This window comes from Lycorma delicatula, chromosome 3, assembly GCF_047948215.1.
Source record: "Lycorma delicatula isolate Av1 chromosome 3, ASM4794821v1, whole genome shotgun sequence".
NCBI classification, from domain to species: Eukaryota; Metazoa; Arthropoda; class Insecta; order Hemiptera; family Fulgoridae; genus Lycorma; species Lycorma delicatula.
This window is the reverse complement of record NC_134457.1, coordinates 24,383,659-24,406,053: the sequence shown is the minus strand read 5'-3', so window position 1 is coordinate 24,406,053 and position 22,395 is coordinate 24,383,659. Positions and strand designations below refer to the sequence as shown.

The window sequence follows — 22,395 nt, the reverse complement described above, 5'->3', positions numbered from 1 at the left end:
CTTCCACGTCTTAACTGGCGCGTTTCCAAAAACCTTTTTGGAAATTATTACAGACCGGTTATTATCTCGGTTGGTAAAAGTAATTTGCCTCAGAGTTAGCTAGGCAGATAGGTGGTTGGGAAGGCAGACTGGATCGGATACAAAGATTCATTTAGCCAATACGATGAAAATGGTGACGCGATCCACCAACTTTCTAAGTTCGCACACCTAATACTCGATAAAACAAGTGAAAATAATCCTCTAACATCTGAAAAACCAAGACGGCCTGCTGTTCCTTGGTGGAACGAAGAGTATAGGAGAGCATTAAGGGATCGTCACAGGGCTTTGCGTAATTTCAATCGTAAGCCTGCGACAGAAATGCTCTGCGAATACTGCAATGCGAGGACTGTATGTCGTCGAGTGTTTCGGTGTGATAAGCGGAAATCATGGCTAAAATGTGTCTATACCATTTCTCGGACAACAACATCATCGGTTGTTTGGAGAAAGGTAGGGGCTATGTGTGGATCAGGACAATCATCACCGCCGATTGGACCTGGAAATAACGGCATCCTCGTTACCGCGTCAATTGATGCGGCGAACTTGTTTGATTACTCTTTTAGGTCAGTTTCACTAACATCATCCTACTGTCCTGAGTTTATGAGGTATAAGTTGCTGGTAGAAAGTGTGGCTTTTATTATCGGAGACTCGCAAAATGAATTAAACATTCCTTTTTCTTTTGTTAAACTAAGGTATGCCTTGAAAAATTCCAGCGACACTTACCCTGGAAATGATAATATCAGGTTCAGTATGTTCTCTCACCTCCCGAGCAGTGCATTACGACATCTTTTGTTTATTTACAAGAAAATATTTTCTTACCAGATTTTTTCTAGATTCCTGGTCAGAAGCATTCATTTTTCCGATTTATCCGTTTTCGTATCCTCCGTCGAGAATCAACTTTATTAATTTTACGTTTGACGTTACGATATACAATAAAGAATCAATTTTCTTTCAGCAAATGTTTCACCATATTCTCTCCAAGGCAAACCCAGACGCAGTGGTATACGCGGATGGGTAGAAACAGAACTATACCGTTGGATGCGCATTTGTTGTTAATGACCGAACCTACATATTTGGTTTACCTAGTCTTGTGTGTTTACTGCTGAACTATACGCTATACATAAGGCTTTGAATATCATTAACCGTAAGTATCGTCATATCCTTATTTATAGCGACTCGTGTAGTGCTCTCCAAGTCTTTGAAAATTTTTATTCCAGACATCCTATCATCACCGAAATCTACAATGCAATCGCAATCGAGTTGAACCATCGCAACACACAAGTGAGTTTCTGATAGATCCCTAGCCACGGATAATGAACGTGCAGATTCCGCTGCTAAAGACGCATGCAATCAACCATCCTTCACTACCCGTGTTACTACATCCAAGTGTATTAACCATGTCAAACATGCACTTCGCGCGAGGTGGCAAGATGACTGGATTGCCAAGGTAGATAACAAACTTCGACATGTCAAAGATACTGTGTTGCCATGCTCTCGATAGGACATCGAGAGCTACTCACGGGTACCTGATGTCAGCAGAAAATGTACCTATATGTGTACGATGCAAGTACCGCTTGACTATGCACCAATTCTTGTGGATTGTATACGATATGCGGCCTTCGTTGGAAATTTAAATTGCCCAGGAATTTTCGTCAAATCCTGGGCAATATTAAAGAAGTTTTAGACTGGGTATTTTTATTTCTTCAAGCTATTAGTATTTTACAAACTTTTTAATAGTGTTCTTAAATTTTTGTACGTAGTTGTATATTTTTGTGTTTTTATTTTTCTTTTATTATTTGTTTTTCTTTTGTCTTTCTTTTTAGTATTTTAGTTTGAGTTTTAAATTTCTACTTTACTTTTTTATTTTATTTTTATTTTGTTGTTGCTTATTCGATTTTGTATTTTATATCTATATTTCATTTTTTCCGGGCGATGATAACACGGAAATGTTTTTCGTCCAAAAAAAAAACATTGATGATCCCCGCACTGAAACCTGGTAAATATAAATCGTGCCCTTTACTACACTCATACATATCATCCTCATTCATCCTCTGAAGAATTATCTAAACGGTAGTTACCGGAGGCTAAACAGGAAAAAGAAAGAAAAGGTTATGAACACATAATCATCTGGATTAAGCAGGTAGATTCACTTTGCAATAAAGGTTAGACTTTTGCAATCTAATTTTCCAGCCTTTCATATGGTAATGGGATGTAGCCATAACCCACTATTGAAGATTAATCAGAAACATGCAACATGATTCTGTTTTATTAATCAATTCTTATAAAATGTGGCAGTAATTTGTATTAGAAATTTCTGATAAATTTTTAATTTTGTAATCTTAAACCTTTCTTTAAAATTTTATTGAATACAATAGTAATCTACCACAGTATAGTATTTAGCAAGTAATGGATAAACAATGAAATTTAGAAAATTTTAATGAGTGTGACATAGTATTTACAAATGAATTCCTTAAAAATATGGTTTGGAGATTTAGTTCAGATTAATAATCATGTGTTATGATCTAAACCATTTTTTCTTGTTTATTTGAAGTAAAATTCTTCAATTGAAACCTGTTGATAAAGAAAATAGTTTCTATTTAAATGAATGATTTTATTTGTTAATGAATGTTCTATTTGTTCATGAATGATTTTTTTTTAGTTATTAACTATTTGACTGGATGGTGCTATTCTCCATGACTATATTTTATATTAAGCTAAACTAAACCATTATTATTAATTACTACATCCTGCATCCTCAGTTATCTGGTTACAAGTTCCCAATTTGTCTTCCTCTACAGATTTTATCCTTTACTTAAGCCTTTTTCACCAAATTAATCAAATTCAGATGTTTTAATATCCAATCCATCAATTTTATTTTCCCTTTGCAAGAGATGAATTTTCATTTCATATTTTATTAACCCACTTAATTTTCATTATATATCAGTAGCAGCATATCTCAAAAGACTTTGTTATTTTCCTGGATTATAACGCTGCAGTGTTTACTGAGAAGTTTAAAGAAATTCATTTTTAAAATTATTCAAATTAGGGAATAATCGCAAATCTCATAAATATCATTTTTAACTTCTTTTTGACTAAAATCTGAATTTTAGTGTTATTTTATAAAATTTCTTTAAACTAAATTCAGCCAGGAACCTTTTACACTAAGTTCTGGATTGTGTATTGTTTTGCGCTTTTGTATATGTGTACATATATTTATTTTGTATTACAAACTAGATCTGTTATTATTTTGTAAGTTTAATTTCCCATTTTTGGGAAATGAGTTGAGGATCATTTATCCCATTTTCCGCTGTTATCAGTATCTTACCCTTTACTCATATTTGAAGTATGAATTGATGTCCACAATATACTTGTTTTAAAAAATTGATTGTGAAAGCTGAACAGAAATATCCTTAATTGTATTTAAACTAGCTTTTTCTCTATGTTAAGCTTCTTCAGCAACTGCTTCTGGGAGTAATGAATCTTGTGGTGCCACTGAATAAAATGCTAGTATTTGAATTGGGTAATTATTGCTTAAAAATATTTTTGTGTTTTTTAAAGGATGTGTTAAGTCTATTTTTTAAAACTTCCATTTATTTCACTTAATATCAATCACATTGCTTATAGTATTTTTTTATGTTTATTTTACTACTGAAATAGCCTCTTTAATAAACATGCATTGCTTGCTTGTCACGCAGTGTCTAGGTAGTGATAACATTTATTTTTACCATAACATTTTTTTAAATTTACTTGAATTTAAACAAATTAATCATAAGTTTGGTTATCAACTTCCTATGAAAGTAACATGAATAATTTAGTTATACAGTTAATTCTATAATATTTATCAGATTAATTGATTTTTATCACATAGAATTTATTGTTATTAAATTATGTAACATAAATAACATGATAATTGTTAGTATCAACAGCACCATCAGACTTATATTAATTAAAAATATTTACAATGTTAATTTTTAAACGATAAACTAAAATATAAAATTTTTAATTTATATAAATTATGACAAATGTAATAAAAATATTTACATTTTTCCTAACAATTAGGTATGTTAGATGTGATTCAGAAGATACAAGTAGTTCAAATATTTCATCAGAGGTAAAAAATTATAATAAAAATTTAACTTAATAATAAATACTTTTTCATCATCTTGTTTCTAATATAAGTGATGTTACACCAACTTACTCATTTTTTTAAACGTTTTGGTCATTTATTGGTATCTGTATTTTAAAACATGATTAAGCAACTTAACTGATTTTGTTTAGGTAAATACTGAATTAGGGCTAAAAGTACTAGTGTTTATATGATTGTTTTGAAGCTACATCATGTTAAGTCTGTGCATTAATTCAAAAATATTTTTTGGTCATAAAAATTAAGCTGTGAGAATTGTGAAATTGTGTTAAAAAACTTTAAAAAAAATAATCCAGGTACAAAAATGTTATGATCAAAAAATGTGAATCGAAGTCATTGTTTTTGTAGTTTTTTATTTTTAATAAAAAATTACCTATAGTTGTTCTTGGTCTTTTTTTAACAAACTTCAATAAAAGGAAGAGGAGGTTCTCAAATTCAAAATATTTGTATTCTTTTATATATTGCTTACTATTTAATTAATGAACCAAATTAAATGTTATTTTTTTACTTTGTACTTAGTAAATGATGGTCCCATTTTAAGTTTTTTTTTTAATAAGTAACTTAACTGGAAACTTTTTTTACAGAATATTAAATTTTCTACATAAAGAAACTAGAATTATTACATACAGAATTATTTTGAAGATAGTTTTCTTCGTTTTTTGTCATCAATGGTTACATTAGTGGTGTTGGATTTTTATATCTTATAAAATGTTATTACTTTTGTTCTCCAAATAGGCTTAGCAAACACTCTTCAGTAGTTTCTCAATCTATCTTCCTTCTTTTTTCAAGATCATCTATCTTCCTTCATTTTTTGCAAATAACTTTTCTTGTACAGGCATATTTTTTATAGTCTTAAATAAAAACAAAACAAACAAATTCTTGTCTTTGTAAAGAAGGTGTTGAGATTCCAAATCGCTCCTGAATTTCCTTCATAACTCTGACACAGTATGGTTCTTATCTTGAGGAATGTTTATGCTAGTGTGAGGAATGACTAGTATCTCATATCAGATCACTTACAATCTTTCTACAGTCACTGTATTCAACATTAATATTGTATAAATGAATATATTAAATAGAAACTAAAATAAAATATTTAGGATGATTTACTAAAATAAAGTTAAATTTAAGAAAATTGCACATACATCATAAATTTAAGAAAACTAGCTTAAAAATTGCACTAAACATTATAAAAAATAAGTTTTTTCAAACTTGTTTAATTTTATATTTTAGAAGTTGGTGTACATTGAACACAACTTATTAATGTTAATTTGATTAGACTACCTTAAAGTTGGGTTACCTCTTTTTAAATTAAATTTTATCACGTTTACAAAACTTTAACTGAGATGACAAAGTCTATGAAATTCAATGACTTAATTTAAAAAGATTGAATGTGTCTGAATTAATATGAGTATACTGAAATAAAGATTCTTACAATTGAGTTCTTTAGTAAGATTCATAAATCCTTATTTTGTTGCAGGATAAGTTAGATACACATGAATGTAAAATTCCATTTTATAAATTTGTTTCTAACAAGGGGAAAAATATATTCATTAATCTTCAAGTAGTACCTGGTGCTAAAGATAATGAAGTATCAGGTAATTATAAAATAAATAATGTATTATGTATTGATATATCTTTTTCATCTTTTATAACTGCATACGATCTCTTTAGTCAATCCATTACTGAAGCCTCTTCGAAGAGACTTTTTGAGCCTTGTGATCCTCCCAGTACTTATTCATGTTAAATCTCCTTGCCCTTTTTGGTGGTGAAAATATTCATGTTGTGAGTTTCTTTTTGGTGAATGTTTTTATCGTTGATTTTTTCATTTAATTTTGTCTTGTCTCTGATGTCTTCTGATGAAAGGCCAATTTCCTTCACATCCTCTCTTATATCTCTGATCCGTATTCTCTGAACTGCATCATACCTTGGTGTTTTTCAGTCGAGATGTATAATTTCAGAGACTTCTGAAACAACTGGACAGTATTATATGTACCAGTTGTTTCAGAAGTCTTGAATCTTACATCCTCAAAGTGTTCAAAGAATCCTAGTCTCCTCTTACGCATGGTACCAGTACTGGGTTCTACCTATTTCTAGACAACTTTGTTGGGCACAATCCACCACTGCCCAGCTTTCTGGTACTTTTTGTTGATGCAGGTTCTTCTAATTTTCCTTTTGATTTTTTGGAGTCTCTTGATCTTTGATTCAGGTTCAGGTGCTGCATATGTGGCTTCCAGTTTTACAACTGTGTTATAGTGTCTTATTTTTGCCTTTATAGGTAGACATTTTTACTGTAGGTATAACAGGTTAATTTTTGTGCTTTAGCTAGTTTGTTTGTTCTCATGTGGACTGAGATATTTTGTTTAGGTTGTTGTCATTATTTCTCTGAGGTATTTAAATTGGGTTACTATTTTGACTTTATTACCATTTACGTTTACTTATTTTCAATGTGTTTGTTTTTGGGGCATAATTTCTGTCTTCAAATGATATTTTGAGGCAGATTTTATTTGCAATGTTTTGAGCTTCTAATATCTGTGTTTTAATTTTGTTGATGTCGTTTGTTAATAGTGCTAAGTCATGAGTGAAACCAAGGCAATTGTTTTGATTTTTGGCCTTTTTTTATTTTTGGTAGCATTTTTTGAGCCATCCCCATTATCACCTCCAGACTGCACGTGAATAATAGTGGTGATAGTCCATTGCCTTGGCACAGTGCTGTTTGATCTCAAATATTTTCGAGTCACTTCTGAATTTCACTATTGACTTAGTAGAATTTTTAGTAGGGATTCTCTGTGGATGCAATCATATGCTTTTTTGAAGTCTGTTACCACATGTCTCTGCTTCTTTTTCTGCTATAATTCAATATTAGCTTGAGACTCATGATCTGGTCTGGACAGCTCAAGAATCTGAAACCTCCCTGGTATTCTCCTAGTTCTTTCTCAAGTTGTAAACCAATCCTGTTGAGGATGACTCTTAAAGGAATTTTGTATGTTGTGTCTATGGGTGAGATTCCCCTGTAGTTGTAGGGTCTGTTTTGTCTGCTTTTTTGTGGAGCAGGTGTATGAGGGCTGTTGTCCAGAGTTCTGGTAGTTCTTTGATCCAGATGTTGACAAGCTGTTAATTAAGGGTGATTTTTGCTGGTCTTCCTGCATATTTTCAGATTTCTACAAAGGTCTGATCTCCTGTCGCTTTGTAATTCTTCATCTCACCGAGTGCTTGGTAGACTTCTTTTATTGTTGGAGGGTTGATGTTTTCCAGTGGTGTTGTTATTGGGGTACTGGTGTTGAAGTTTAGGAGTTCTGTTGGTTCTTCGCAATTTAGGAGTTTGTTGAAATATTTAGCCAGGATTTCTGTATTGTTTTTATTGTTATGGGCCAGATTATGGTTTTCATCCTTCATTAGTAGGACTGGGGATTTGTATTTTTGGAGTTGGTTTTTGAAGGTTTTGTGATAGTTTCTTTTACTGCATTTTGTTGAAATCTTCTTCTGTTGATTTCAGTGTGTCTTTATGGTGTTGTTTTTTTATTATTCTCAGGGTTTGAGTGATTATTTTTCTTTGTTTTACTAGATTTTGGAAGGATATTTCTGATTTTTGGGATTGGTGTGATAGCTATGCTTTTGATGTCTCTTCTCTATGGGTTTTGTTGAATTCACTGTTCCACCATTGATGCTTTTTACAGGGTTTTATTGAGGCCAATTCTTTTGCAATTTGTTTAAGGTTGTTGCTAGGTCTTCACTTTTATTTGTGATTGTTATTTTTTCAGTTTCTTTTTGGTAATTTTCATTCTCAATTAGTTGGGTAGGGTCAATTTTTTTTAGTTGTAGAGGCTTGGTTTTGTTTTTTCTTTTGGAGAGTGAATTTAATTTTAATTAAAATACATATTGATCTGAGTCTGTGCACTCCTCAGAGGTCTTTTACATTGTAGATCTCTTTGTGATGGTATTTGTCTATGAAAACATGATCTAATTGCTATTCTTCTTTAGTGTAGTTGAGTGTTTGCAGGTTTTGAGTTTTTGAGGTTTCCTCTTGAAATATGTGGATTTCAAGATAGGTTTTGGTAGAGATCAATGTGTCTCTGTTCGTTTTCATTTGTTCTCTTTTGGGCGGCCATTTTCTTACGAAGTCTCACAGTATCTTCTTTTTATGCCTAGTTGAGCATTGAAATCTCTAATTATTTGTTTAATGTGATTTTTGGGGATGTTATTTATTTTCTGGTCAAGTAGGTCCCAGAATGTTTCTGTTTCTTTATGATCCATTATGATGCTTTTAGGGTGAGTGCTGAGATTTCTGGGGATTGTGACTTGAATTCTTGTATGAAGTTTATTATTTTGAGGCTGACCAAAAAGTCTGTTCCAAACTGTAGGACACTTTTCATCACTTTCTTCCTAGGTATACCTTTTTAGAGTTTATATCCTTGAGAATCCATGGTGTTCTGGACAATATTTCATTTTCCTGTAATCCCATGATGAAAATTTTGTGTTGGTCCATTAAGTCAGTTGTTATTTTTAGCTACCAGTCTGCATGAGTGAGTTTACATTGTGTATGGAAATGTAGGTGATTTGTTTCAATTTGATTTTGGATTTTGTATTGTTCTTGTTTGTGTGTGGAGTGTTAAAGCATTCCAATGCTTCCAATCGCACATTATCCTCTAAGTGGCAGCCCATCATATCCTAGTGCAGCTTTCCCTGAACTCTGTTGTTGCTTGGGTCAGCTAGTGAAGTATTCCTTAAAAGACCTTTCATTATTGACTGTCAAGGGGTCACCTGTGGTGGGGCTAGGTCCTGAGTTAAAACTCTAAATGTGACCTAGTGAGATGATAGAAGGGTATGACTTGATGATAGATGAAGTTGTAAAGTTTGTTTAGATCCAGTTCACCAGAAAAATTTCTCCTATTTGAAAAACAGATCAAGCCTCCATATGCATCTTCTGGAGGTTTGATCTGTTTTTTGTTAAAAGTTATTATTTTGGAGAAAAGTTAAAAAGTCCGTTCCTAATCATTATGCCCATTGATATTATTTATTAGATTATTTGTAATATTTTCTACAGCTCTTAGAAGGAATATATAGAAGTATTTTTGTATAAAAAATTATAAAAAAATAATTTATAAAATTACTGTATTTGACTTTTAGTGCATTGTAATAACTACTTTTACTATATAAAAAAAAATTATTAATAGCAGATGTATAATTAAATTTACAAGCATATTTTAGTTAAGTACATACATACATACATCCTAAGCGCTATAGTCTGTTCAGGACCTTGGTCTCCTTATCAATATCTCCCCAAACCTGTTTCTCATCTTTGTCTTGTGCCTCCATTTTCCTGATGTTCATCTCCCTCAAATCCTCCTTGATATCATCAACCCATCTCTAACTTGATTGCCCCTCCTTCAACGCCTTTAGGCCTGACAGTTCACACCTTCCTTGTCATCTAATCCATTGTTATTTCTGAGATGACCGGCCTGTTGTAGACTTTCCTTCTTTATCCCTAACAGTATCTCACCATAATCTTCTTCAATTTACGACTTGTTCTGAACTACCATTCTTCATTCTCATCTGCTGACCCATAAATAACTTAACTTTAATTTACATATGAATGGCTCTTTCTCATTTGTTTATGTGTCATATTATTTAAAGGATTAAGCACAGTAAATTTAATTATATCAATCTCCCAGGCTCTAAATATTCTTTAACATTTCTTGGAAACTTAAATATTACTAGCGTTAATAATGAAAAACATTAACTCCACATCATAGTTCATGCAAAATTTGGAGTGACATCTGCATTTAAAGTTTCTATTTTATAAATTTATTATACAAGAAACAATAATCAGAATTCCCTACTCTGAGAGTAATCATTTCGAACCATTACAGTCAGTTCCTTTGTGATTAAAATGAAAGTGTCATCTTCAGCTTTACAGTTGAATATTATGGACAATTTGATGGGTTTTATATTACACATTTTGGGAAGCCACTATTGAAGTTTACATGAAATTAATTTTGATAATGGTAAAAAATCTCCATTATATTTAAATTTTGGAGGGGTCTAATGTTACTGGGAATCAGATGGACAGAGTCCTGCTCTAACAAAAACAGTAAAATTTGATTTAATTCATTTTGTTGCATTAAAGATACAGTTGGAGGCCAGAAAATTTGTCCATAATCTCTCCATGATTAAATTTTCATTCTAATATGTTAAGTTATCTTAACATATGAAAGTAGAATTTACTTTTTAACCTTATTACACTCTTAAAATTATTCACTTCATACATTGTTACAAAAATTAAATAAGAGAAAAACCAAACTGAACTAAACTTTCTTTTTTGTTTCTTTTTCTTCCTATTGACAATTTCAACTATTTCATAAAAATAAATATGAATGATAACATTAAAAAGCATGAATGATTTCAAAAATTTCATTTATTTTTTCAAATTTTATTTACAGACATGAATAAATTTTGCGCTATTGTTGATGTAAAAGAAAATGGGCCTAAAGAAGTAGTTGATAAAGCTCTTTTCAAATATATGATAAAGCTACTTCTGGTAAAAGAAGAACAATTAAGGATAATTAAGGTAATTACTTATAATATGTCGTAATTCGTACTTGCGTATGAAATCCAAATTGATGTAAAAGAAGTGATATTTCACCATTCATTAATTGCTGTTTCATTAGTTAACTACCACCACAGCAAAGACTTTTGAGTTTGTAAATTTATTAATTTGGCCGAGTATAATTATAAGCCTAATTATTAATTAGGATATATAAGACGTAGATTATATAAACTATAACGTCAAACCTTGAATAAGATTATTTATTTGTTCATGATGGCAACATTAATATAACAATATATTTCCATGTATTGATTTACTTTTGAGGTGAATATGACTGGTAAAGTACCATTCAGGTTTTTATATCATACAAATCATTAGATCCATAATAAATATTTTTCAATGATTAGTGCAGATGCTAGTCTCAGTACCCATTAAACAAAAATAGTGTTAATAAAACTACTTTTTATTTATTTTTATTGTTTTAATAATTATTCACCGATTAAGCTTCTATACCTGAATATAGTAATAGAAATTTTTAGTGTGAAAAAAATAGCAAGACAGAATTCAAATTTGGGAATTTTCAAAAGACAAAAACTTTACTGCTCTGCCTTAAAGTTGGTGAATATTTTGTACTGAACAAATTTGAAATTGATTGTTATATACATCAACCATAATGTAGTACACTTACATATCTTTATGTGGTTCAGTAGGGCACTTTTTAAGGGAATTTGAGTTTTTATTTTTTAAATAAATTCAATTATTTTCTTTTATATTTATTTTCTGAAAAGCATTGAATTTAAAGATATTTATGGGTGCATTTTGGTTTTAATTAAACATTTATTTTAATGATTAAATAAGGCAATGCATACATGCTTTATTTATAGAAAAACAATTATTTATCTCTTCTTTGTTAAGAAAAGATGTAACTAGTTAATAAATACCCACAAACAAAATACAAGGATATTCAACTATTTTAATAAATTTTGTTTTGTATGTTATTCATATAAAATATTACAGGAACAGAACTCACTGGTCACTGAAAGTACCGGGTAGACCATATAAAACCAGTCTCACCGTCTGAAACAATATCATTTGTGTCAGAAGGTGGTATGTTTGTCGCGCATGCATATTAGTTTAAAGTCATTGACTCATTCAGAAGCCTTCAGCCTTCCCCTTTCGATCAGTGAGTCAGTAGTGTTTGTGCGTCAAGGTGTATTCAATTGAGTAGTGTGTTTTCAATGACGAGGAATATGTTTGTACAACTCCAATAAACTGGTTTGTGAAAGATTTCAAGGGGCATATCCTAGAAGTAATGTTCTTTCAAAATCAACAATTCAAGATTTAGTGAAAAAGTGGTGAATGACCGACCGGTTTGTTACCAATGCAAAGAGAGTGAAACAACCAACGACCTCTGGAAAAATTGTCATTGATATAGTGATTTGTATTAGAAGGAGTCCTTACAAGTCAACACAACGATTGCTTAACAAACAGGAGTTTCTCTAACATCGCGTTGGCGTAATCTTCACAGTTTACAATGAAAGCCTATTGTATGAGTGTTGTACATGAATTAAAACAACACAATAAGGGTAAACGAGTAAATTACTGTCAGTGGCAATTACAGAATATTAGCGAAGGATTCCGTGATGCTTTTCTCTTCATTTCAACAAAAGACGGATGGCTCCATTTATCAGGATACGTTAATTCACAGAATATGTGGCACGAACTACACAAAACGCAAATGAAACCCATTAGAAACCACTCTATGATTTAAAAATTGGCGTTTGGTGTGCAATTTCTGAAATCCGGATATTCGGACCAATATTATTTGAGGAAACTGTTAATACTGACGTTCATTTATGACTATACGAAGAATTTATGCATAACTTGACTCCAGAAGAACTTTCTTATTGATACTTCCAACAAGACGAGCAACTTTCCATACTTCTGATCGTTCTCCAACTCAAATCCACCGATATTTCACAAAGAATAGAACCATCAGTAAAAACTTGTGGACATCCATGTCTCCAGACTTTTCGCCGTGCGATTTTTACCTCTGAGCCAATCTGAAATGGATAGTTTACAAGAACAACCCACGGACGTTAGAAAAGTTGAAAGACAACATAAGACTAGAGTTGCCAGGATTCCAGTTGGAGAATTGCAGAAAGTTTTTCTGAACATGATTCACCGTGCTGAACTTTGTATAGTGATGGTGAGCATTTTGAACAGACTTTAAAATTACATTCCAACATTGTAAACATTTCGTTTTTCAAAAGGACTATAATATGGAATCAATAAATGTGAGTAATTTAATATTACTTTTTGCTTTTCATTTTTATTTACATTTTTACTTGGCCCACTCTCTCTATTAAGAATATCAGACTAGGTCAGTCAAACAGAAAAGCACCATACAAAATTTAAAGAATGTACAACAGTCGTTCACAATCACTTGAAAGTATACCAGCAGAAGTAGTTCTCTGCTGAGAACCAATAGGAATAATGACTTTTATGGTTTTAATACAAGCTTTGAATTGAATTAATTACTTGGGGAAATTAGAAATAAAAAGAATATACAAATAAGTAGGTGCTATATATATTTATATAGAGCACCTGCAGACATTTGGATAGGGCAATTCTCGTTTTTTGCAGACAGTACTTTGTTTATCCTTTATAATTAATTTTATTTTATTGTTGTAAAACATTGAAATTTGGAAGAAAAAACTTGTTACAGGACAATGGCACTCACAAAACATTAATGATTGCAAACCATAATCGTTCAAAATACTCGGTTCTGCATAAAATTGCCAAGGCATGGGAGGTAAATATAAAATAATTTTATAATTTTAATGTCAACAATGTATTCACTAATTTTAAGATTTTCATAACCTTTTTCAATTAGGTTAAAAAATAAAAATTATTTGTTAATGTTTAAAAACAAATTTAGAGATGGCCACTTTTGCTTATTACATCATTTGAATATCTATTTTTTACTGAATCATTTTATCCTTAGTCTATCCTACAATACTTTTCCTGGTTTTTCTCCAATTTTTAAAAGATATATCTTTATTTCTCTGAGAAACAGGAATAATATTACTTATCTTAATACTCTAAAGTTTTTGTAAAGGAACATTAAGCCCTCCTTTGATCATACTTCTCTTATAAAATATTACTTAAAAGAATTTTTACTGATTCAGTTAACTGTTTAACAGAATAATAAATGTGTTAAGTTTCAGTTTTATATTTATCCATTCTGAAAAATTAACTAACATAAAATTTATCATTTATTAAAAATATAAGTTAAATAAAATGCTGTAAATTGCTGCCAGATTAATGAGACAACTTTTTGACTATAAACTAAAAATGACACTTCAAACTTTCCGCGTTCTGTTATCACATTTAAAAAAGATCAAAAGAGTGTTTAGTTTATTATAAGCAAAATTTTAATTATTTGATTTATGGTGAATATTTAAATAAATGTTGTTTTTTTTTTAATTTTTGTCTCTGTGAAGCATTAACACTTGGAAATGGTTAGAAAGGTAACTGAAAATTGTGATTTATTTTCATATGAGCTATTTTAGTAATTTAGGATTTTATAATCTGTGGATTAATACATATTAATTATTTTTTTATTGTAAGTGATATTTCTTGTGAAAGACCTATTGAACTTCTAGTTTTGTATAAAGATTGATATGTATATAAAGTTATCAATTAAGTATTAAGAAGTTACTTTTTCCACAGACAAAACGAACTGAGTTACATGCAATATCAGTAGCTGATGATTATTTAAAGAATCAATTGTTGAAAGAGTTATTAGATTCATCTGCAAAAAATTATAAAATAAAGACAGAAGATTATTCATGTGGCTCTTCACAGTGCTGCTAATGTTCTATAAGTGATGAAGGATTCTTAATAAATAACAAAAAAAAAATTTTCCATAATCTATGTCAAAAAAGTATATTACATTAAAAAACTGATTGTATAATAAATAGTTCACGTTTTATGTGATGGCTGAAAAAATATTACTTTCTTAAAGTAACTTCCTATACGTAATATATATATATATATATACTAGTTCCAAAACAGTTCTAAGAAACTTCATTATTTAGAGCTGTTTAACCTGAATCAGTGAAGTGGTTGTCATATGAAATAATTTTGTGAAACACTGAGGTGTTTGCAAATACATGAATTTTATATAGAATACACTAGAAAATTTATATAGTTTCGTAGTGTTAAACACAATATTATATCCACATTTTTATTGGATTGGTTTAGCAGTAGGCTTTATCATAAAACAAGTTTTAAAAATATAATTTATTTATTACAACATGCTAGTTAGCTGTTTGTCCTATCATTTAGCCGTTTGTATTTAGTTAAAAGTGCTTTTTGTATCATTCCTCAACTATTGTTTTGTTAAATTGTCATCTCTTTTCTTAGGCAACAACCATTATGGCTTAATTTCTTTTTAAAAAATATAAAAAATAAAAATAAATTAGAAAACAAGAAAATAATCAAAAATTGTTTAGATAGTCTTTTTGATCATTAACAATCTTCATTTGTAGATACTGAGTATATAAATATACACTCAGTTTATATATATATATATATAATTAGTCTGGAGCATAGTTCTTTATTTGTAATATTTATTTTGTATATTCTATATTAAAAATCTAGTTCTTAAATAATTTAATTCAGATTAAGGCATAATCATATAATATAAAGATCCGTTCAAGAATGGCTATATTTTATGTTACATAATTTGCTACACATACAAATAAATATTATATATATATATATATATATATATATAATACTATAAGTAAATAAATGAAGAAAATAAGAAATTATAACAAAAAATGTTAATTAACAAATAATCAGTACTTATAAACACTAAAAATGAGTATTTTTTACAGTGTTTTTAGGATAAGAGTAAAAAAAAACAAACAACTGTTTTCATTTTAATCAATCCCAAAAGAATCCCAAAATTAGCATAAAAAATATTGAGATCACTGACCTCCAATTCTGATTTCCCATTATGTTAAAAATATTATTTTTCAAAAATATTTTTCTAACCACTATTTATTTGTCAAAATTTTTTTTTTATTATTTCTTATGTTTTTATTTATTTTGTTATGCAAACTTTTCTCAATGTATACTAATTGTAATTATATTACAATCAAAATGACTATCTAGTTTAGATTTTAAATACTGTTTTTGTAAACATTTCTAAGCAGTCCTTTGTTTTCCAATTTGTTTTAATTAGTCTTGAGTATAGTTCTTTATTTGTAATAGTTATTTTGTAAATTCTATATTAAAAATCTAATTCTTAAACAATTTAATTCAGATTAAGACATAATCATATAATATAATAAAGATCCATTCAAGAATGGCTATATTTTATGTTACATAATTTTCTAAACATACAAATAAATATTAAAAAAAAAAGTAAGTATGTGTTTGTTATCAGAACTTACTAAGCCTGATTAATTTGCTGTACATACTATTTTTCATCAAGTAATTAAATAAATATTGCATATAACTATTATTCAAGGTGAAATTAATTTAATTTTTCTTATTATGATTAATACTTTTTAAAATATAAATAATGAAAATATGCCATGTAGCTAAAATTTAACCTAATACTTTTTATTTCAGCCATTTACTGTTCAACCTTGTGGTTTTGATTCTGATGGTAGTGCATTTAATCTTAGTCCTGAAACTGAAGATGAAAATTATAGCGATGACAAAAATAATTATAATAAAACCGTTTAAAAGAATGTAGTCTTTTTTTTTTTTATACTTGAAAAGAAAAAATAAATAAAGGAATAGCAAAATAAAATGAAATCCATAATCACTTTTATTCTAGTATTATTTCATTCAAAAAGAAATTTATTTGTGAATTTGTAACTTATTCCATTTCAGCCATTTGATGTGCATGCAAGTGATTTACAACATGAAATTGATACAGAGGAAGAAAAATTATTGGATGAGAAAGTAAACAAAATTGCGATGAAATATGAAAAAATAATGAAAAAGAATTCTTCAGTAGTAAAGAGATATTAATTTTTTCTAATTTTACAAAGAAGCTAATTAAAACAAGAAGAATTACAAAAAGAGGAAGTTACAAAAAATATTAATCATACTGACCTTAAGATTATAAAATATTAGAAAATTTGTTTTTTAAGTAATGGTTTAGATAGGTAGACTATTTTGTAACTTTTTACGTGTAAAAATAATATTAATAGTAATTATAACAATAATCTTGATAAACATAGAATTAAAAATAAGTATACAGTTATCAAAATTCTTAAACAATTCATAAATTTAGAAATAGATTATTGTATTAGATTAAAGATGTGTTTATTTCATAAAGTTCACAAAGTAATACATTAAGAAGTTGTAGATAATTAATTCAAATTTAAACTAGCAAGAGTGACTTCGTTGTTATGTTTTGTTATCTCAATCAGGTGAACTATATTACTTAATTTGCATCTTGGTTCTCTTAAGAATATTTAATCTAAATATGAGTGAAAAATACATACATTATATATATATTTAATAAAAGAGAGTTATATGTTATGCAACTCTTTTTGTAAATTTATTCTTCCAAGCATACTTAAATGAATATTTTATTCTTTTTTAAGGTACAAATATCATAACAGAAAAAATAGTAAATTATTTTCAATTTCACAGTGGTTTTAATCTACTTTTGAATACAGTATGAGAAAGCAAATGAGAATATATATATTCAGTGTGTAGATTATTTTTCTTTTACACTGCTATTCTAATGTTATAGCAAGTTATAAACTTAAAAATTAAATATAAAAATAATTAATTTATATTAAATGCAAAAAAAATAATAAGTACCAAATTATCTGTCCATACTTTTATTGAGTTTTATTTTTATCATAAAATGTTGAAAACATCTATTTTCATCTTATTTCAGCCATGCAATTTACATTTAAGTGACATTGAATCAATATCTCCATTGTCTTGTGAGTTTGATAGTAAAGAAGAAAGAAGATTAACTAAAAAATTAAAAAAAATAAAGAAAAAAGAGAAAGCTAAGAGGAAAAAGAAACACTGGAAAAACACTGAACACTGAAACTGGATATAATATTGATATTCAATATTATATCTACATATTAATTGTTTAATATGAATTTATATTAACATACAATCAATTTGTTTAAAATATAAAAAATATTTTCTGTTAAAGAATAAAAACTAAACAGTAAAATTGTTTAAACATATTATTAATTGAATATATATAATTATAGGAAACTTATATCACGGCTTTTATTAAAACTCTTCACAAAAGATGCAAATAATGAGTTTTAAATTATCCTAATTTATTAAATTAATTACTAATTTCTATTTTCTTCATTTTAGTTTCCTTGGCCAATTGGAAAACACTTTTTATTATTTTTTTTATCAGATATGCGTTTTTTATATAGTACTTTCTTTTCGTGAATGTGAAAGATCCTAACTTATATACTTCCTGGTTTGGTGCGATATAACATAGATCCATTTTGATTCAAAAAGAATAAGTTAGTTAAAAAAATAAATAGTCACATAACTTTCCCTTTATGAATATATTTTGTAGCAAAATAAGCAACTAGAACAATCTGATTCCTTCAAGATATTTTGTCACTTTTTGTTTTTAGAATAGTAGGTATACACGTTTCATAAAATACTCTAATAGCTGAAGATCATTAATCTAATTATTTGTCAATTACTGGAATTTTAATACATTTTAACACTAAATTGATCAGATTGAAAACTAGAGTTGAAATTTTAGAGTTAAGAGAGAAGGAAACACTGGTTATGGGTGGAAAGATGATGACATGTAATTGCTACTCATATTTATTCTTATTTCTAAATAGAAACATATAACATCTTTATAATGAACGTTACTTATGCATTATTGAGAAACCAATTCTTTTCCTTTAAGTATACAGTGTGATTGCTTCCATAACGTTGATGCATGACTGAACAACTGTTTTATAACTTTTACTGAGTTGCCGACTGATTTACAGCAATCAGAAGTATTTAACAGCAGAGAGGATAAGTATATTAAATAAATGTTCATGATATTTTACTTCCAATATAACCTCACTGAATACATTTCCAAGTAGTACAAATTTGCAGAAAGATTTTTTTGAAAATAAATTCCACTGGAAATCCATTGTTCTGAAAGCACACATCCAGTGATAAATATTATATTTCCACTTCATTATTAGACTCATTAACTTACACTATACCATAGCCACCTTTCCCAATACTAATATACGAGAGTTGTTCAGAAATAACTCGGCCTGAAAAAGAAACCCATGATTTTCCAACTTTTTTTATCCTTAGTATAATTTGTCAAACTCTGCAATTCAACTGTCTCAACTTTTACATCAGATGAAGTGAATCTTCATCCAGTGAGCCATTTCTTTAGGTTTGGGAAGAAGTAATTGCTGGGAACAAATTCTTGAAATATGGTGCATGTAGAAACACTTTGAAGCGTAGGTAGAGTTTTGCAGCAACAACAACCTGAAATATTTGTGCAGACACAAAACATTTGTGCAGATGTAAAAGAGCACTTTCTTTTTAGCTAAATGTAAATGTTTAGCTGGAATAGCACCAGTCAGTCCAGTAGTGAAGCATAATATTCCCCTATGATGGTTCTGGGTTTTTCCAGTTAGTCTATGAGCATCACACCACAAGAATCCCAAATAATGTAGCCATGACTTTCCATGCAGATGGAATCGTTTTTGCTTTCTCTGCTGCACTTTCACTTTTTTTCTACCCACTGTTTGATTCTGGTGTGTAATGGTGTTCCAACTAGTGTTATAAAACGTTGAAGAAATTCAGCGGAATCCTATTGTAATTCTAAATACCCTCGAGAAGTGTACAGTCAATGCATCTTTTTGTCAATCATCTACAAAAGTGGCACCCTTCGAGTGGAAAACGTTTTCATACCCAAATTTGTATAAAATGTAGTGGGCATGGTCTATTGAAATGTTTGCTGTCAGTAACCTCGCATACCTTAGTCGGCGATCATTTAATATGGCATTGTGGATTTTTTTACTACTTTGTCTGTCGTAAAGATTTTTGGGCGTTCCCCAAGTGTTTATCATCTTGAATGGATGTACGACTGTGTTTAATTTCAGCAGCCCACCTTTTACTGTTGAAAGCAAAGGGGAAGAACTGTTTAAAGTGGAATCTAACTTTTTGTATGTTTGTTGGACATATAAAGCAATATGCTTTGTTACATATATATATATATATGCTTATATATTTACATGCTTTGTATATCTTTGTTTTACAGTCGATGATCTAGTTGTCTATTTCCAGCTGTTTTTCACTCATTCAGTAGTTGTTACTGGTAACATCACTTCATTTCAGCCATAAATGAAACTTATGTTAGTTATAAAAGGATGTGTGAATTCTCAATCCAGCAATCTATTTATTATTTTTTACACAGCAAGATCACATATTATAGCACAGCTGCATCCTTTTACTGAAATATACCTTCATTTTTTACTACTTGTGGAAGGAAGAATTTCTGCAGGAATGCAACAACTGCTTCCTCAGTGGACAGCAAGTCTATTGATTAGTTGCTATATTGATACAGAACATTACATAATCATAATAGCTCAGTCAGTAAGGTATTTGAAGGCAATGAATGTAGAAAGTGTGAGTTCACTCAAAAGCCACCTTTTAAAATTTATAACAAAGCCAACTGGGTCTACCATTAATAATGGCACTTCTTTCATGGCTCTACGTGAAAAACGTAAACTAAATAAACAATTATTTAAAAAGTAAAGTTTACTTTAAAAAAAAAGAAGTAAATTAAACAGTTATTTTCATGTACAAGGAATTATACTTCCAGAAGATAATTTTATAGATATTATCCACTTCTTCATTGTTGATTTTGAAATTTACACTAGATAATTAAGTCAATCTTATCTTGAAGTGGTTGGGAAGCTGGAAAACCCCTTTAAAGTGTGATAAAATAATACATTATACTTGCTCTCCATTGGTTTTGTTCATTTCTTCTGTTGTTTATGTTAAAGTTAGTCTGTGTGAACGTTTTTCAAACAAGTTAAGGTTACGGCTTTTATGTACTATGAGTAAAATATTCATGTTGAATTTAATACATTTGTTACATAAAGATGTTAACAATATGCAAATGTTATACATACTACATTAAAGATAAAATCTTAAGCAATATAAAATTCATAAACATACCATATCTAAAAAAAATGACTTATTAAATGAACAAATGTAACCAGTCAGTTAGAAATAATGGGGTTTCCTAATCATTTCAAGACAGACACTACTGTAATTATAACAGCGCTATCTACAACATTACTGATAATGGAGTCATGTAACAGCAGTTTAAGATTTTTAGTAAATCCAGTTTTGTGTGTTTAGATTGTTTTTTTTTTTTGTTTTAATTTTTCTGGTCGAAAAACACTCTCACATTATCATCGCTGCCTGATGATGTATTTAAAATTCGAGTAGCTTTTACATTTATTTTATTTAAAAAATTTTAATTATCTCTCATCATTCTTTTCAGTAGTTACTTTACCATCATAAATTGTCTAGATATGCCATAATGACTTACCACCATATATAGAAGTTGTTACAAGGTAATTTAAAGAGGATTAGACCGCTGTGGATGTATGCTGTTACAGACTTGAAAGTATCAAGATTAATGTAAAATTTCTCAGCAAAAAATTAAAGTTCTTTACAATTTTACATGTCAATAAGCAATGGGTTTTTTATTGCTCACAAAAGTTGTAGATCATATTTAATGAATATTATTTATTAATTTACAACAATGAAAACCCCTGGAAATGAATGTATTAATTTACTTTCTCACCAACCAGCTGGTCAAACAATTTTTCAATGTATAAAATGGTTTTCAACAATAAAATGGATTTTTATTTTTTTTATTTCTGAATGCTTGAAAAAACTCTAGTCATTACAGTTTGTAATTAAATGAAATTAATATAAAATTAAAATTATCATGTAATATTAAAAAAAAAGAACTTTGTTATTTTGTGTATGGTACATTTATTTCAATGTTTCTATGTCATATCTGTAATAATTTGTACAATTATATTTATTTAAGTGTTTTAATTATTAGATTTAAAAATCTGATGTGGACACCACATGACTTCCTTATATGCCTATTAAGTTACATATACACATTTTTTGCTGCACTTCATTTAAACTTATTTCATTTGAAAGTAAGATACGATCCTCCAATTCTTTAATAAAGTGGACAGTTACAAAATTACTAAATATTAGTTTTTATTAACATCAAATATTTATACAATTATTAATTCAACAAGCTTACCTGAAATATTAGGATAGAGTAAAAGTAAGTTTATTACTCTCTAAATGAATATAAGTCTTATATCTAATACTATGTTTTTTAAATTATTGTGATGTAACCATCGACAAAATGAAAACAAAAACGAATAATCAGATGTTTCACCAAATCTGATGTGGACACCACAAGACTTACTAGTACGCCTATTAAATTACATATACCCTTTTTTTCTTAAATGAAAGTGCATAAAATTTTATTTCATTAATAACTTCTAATATTTTTTTCATTTTTTTATTGTTATTACTGAATTATTAATTATTGTAAAACTTTTTTACAATCAGA

At 28.9% G+C, this 22,395-nt stretch overlaps 1 protein-coding gene across 3 annotated transcripts; it reads left to right on the top strand.

The window, feature by feature from the left end:
* The first annotated feature begins 3,945 nt into the window (after positions 1 to 3,945).
* Positions 3,946 to 17,967, top strand: LOC142320861 (uncharacterized). 3 transcript variants are annotated; one of them, XM_075358835.1, is made up of 5 exons: positions 3,946 to 4,147; positions 5,658 to 5,775; positions 10,618 to 10,745; positions 13,453 to 13,539; positions 17,665 to 17,967. In XM_075358835.1, the coding sequence occupies exons 1-5, from the start codon at positions 4,052 to 4,054 to the stop codon at positions 17,821 to 17,823; spliced, it is 588 nt and encodes a 195-aa protein (XP_075214950.1). In that variant the 5' UTR covers positions 3,946 to 4,051; the 3' UTR covers positions 17,824 to 17,967. The 3 variants fall into 3 exon arrangements, with proteins under 3 accessions (XP_075214950.1, XP_075214951.1, XP_075214952.1); XM_075358836.1 differs by lacking the exon at positions 17,665 to 17,967 and adding an exon at positions 16,641 to 17,250; XM_075358837.1 differs by lacking the exon at positions 17,665 to 17,967 and adding an exon at positions 16,374 to 16,732.
* The last annotated feature ends 4,428 nt before the right edge of the window (positions 17,968 to 22,395 follow it).

Coding starts and splice junctions, on each gene's coding strand:
- LOC142320861 (XM_075358835.1), top strand. CDS start 4,052: ATGACAAATGTAATAAAAATATTTACATTTTTCCTAACAATTAGGTAT. Junction 5,776..10,617: donor TAAAGATAATGAAGTATCAG/GTAATTATAAAA, acceptor TTTTATTTACAG/ACATGAATAAATTTTGCGCT. Junction 10,746..13,452: donor AACAATTAAGGATAATTAAG/GTAATTACTTAT, acceptor AACTTGTTACAG/GACAATGGCACTCACAAAAC.